The 1,240-nt window shown below is 64.0% G+C and overlaps 1 protein-coding gene across 1 annotated transcript in view; it reads right to left on the minus strand.

Annotated features, from left to right (window-relative positions):
* Positions 1-1,240, minus strand: part of HSPA12B (heat shock protein family A (Hsp70) member 12B) — a 27,611-nt gene that overhangs the window by 2,042 nt on the left and 24,329 nt on the right. The window contains exon 10 of the mRNA XM_031065366.1: positions 3-124. Within this exon, the coding sequence (XP_030921226.1) occupies positions 3-124 (122 nt within the window). The remainder of the gene's footprint in view (positions 1-2; positions 125-1,240) is intronic.

The raw sequence follows: 1,240 nt of genomic DNA on the forward strand, positions 1-1,240 counted from the left end.
GCGATGGTCACCACCCAGGCCGCCGGACGCTTGGCCTTGAAGGTGGCGATGAAATCGTCCCCGAAGATGTGGCACAGAAGCTTCTCGAAGGCCAGGTCCACGCCCACGGCCCCGTAGGGACCTCCTGAGGGACGAGGGTGGGCTCAGGAGGTGGCCCCGTCGTTGCCGTGTCCCCATGGCAGCCATGTCCCCCATCACCGCGTTCTCCCACATCTCCATGTCCCTATGTCCCCTACATTCCCATGTCCTCGTGTCCCCCATCCCCATGTCCCTGTGTCATCCTGATGTCCTCATGTCCCCCATCACTGCGTCCCCCATATCCTTCGTGTCCCCATGTCCTCCATATCCCCCATGTCCCCCCCAACACCATATCCCCACATCTCCCACATTCCCATGTCCTTCATCCCCCCCTCCTTCTGTCCCCCCTCCCCGTCTCTCCTATACCCCCCATCCTCATGTCCTCATGTCCCCCATCCCCGTGTCCCCCATATCCTCCGTGTCCCCATGTCCTCCATATCCCCCATGTCCCCCCCAACACCACATCTCCCACATTCCCCATGTCCTCATGTCCTTCATTCCCACAGCCCTGTGTCCCCCGTGTCCCCCATCCCCATGTCCCCGTGTCATCCTGATGTCCTCATGTCCCCCATCCATGTCCCCTATATCCCCCATGTTCCCATGTCCTTCATCCCCATGTCCTTGTCTCCCCCATGTCCCCCATGTCCCTCATCCCCACGTCCCTGTGTCACCCACATCTCCATGTCCCACTTCCCCACATCCTGAGGTCCCCACACGTCCCCGTGGCACCCCTACCACCGTGTCCCCACGTGCTGCCATCCCCATGTCCTTGTGCCAACCATGTCCCCATGTCCCCTCCACCTCATTCCCTTGTCCCTCTGTCCCCCCTCACCCACCCTCCTCATCCTCTCTGCCCCACCTTGTCCCCCTAATCCACCCCTGTCCCTCCTTGTGCCCCCAGTCCGTGTCCCCTTCCCTCTGTCCCCTCTCTGTGCCCCCCCTGCACTTCCCCACCGCCGCCACCAGGTGGCGCCACAGCCCCACCCACGGCCCTTTAGTGGGGCGGGGTGTCCCGGCCCGGTTTTGGGGTCCCAGCCCGAGTCTGGGGTCCCAGCCCGAGTTTGGGGTCCCAGCCCAGATTTGGGGTCCCAGCCCGGATTCGGGGTCCCAGCCCAGATTCGGGGTCCCAGCCCGGGTTTGGGGTCCCAGCCCGGGTCTGGTG

The sequence above is a fragment of the Geospiza fortis genome, unplaced genomic scaffold, assembly GCF_000277835.1.
Source record: "Geospiza fortis unplaced genomic scaffold, GeoFor_1.0 scaffold414, whole genome shotgun sequence".
Lineage (NCBI taxonomy): Eukaryota > Metazoa > Chordata > Aves > Passeriformes > Thraupidae > Geospiza > Geospiza fortis.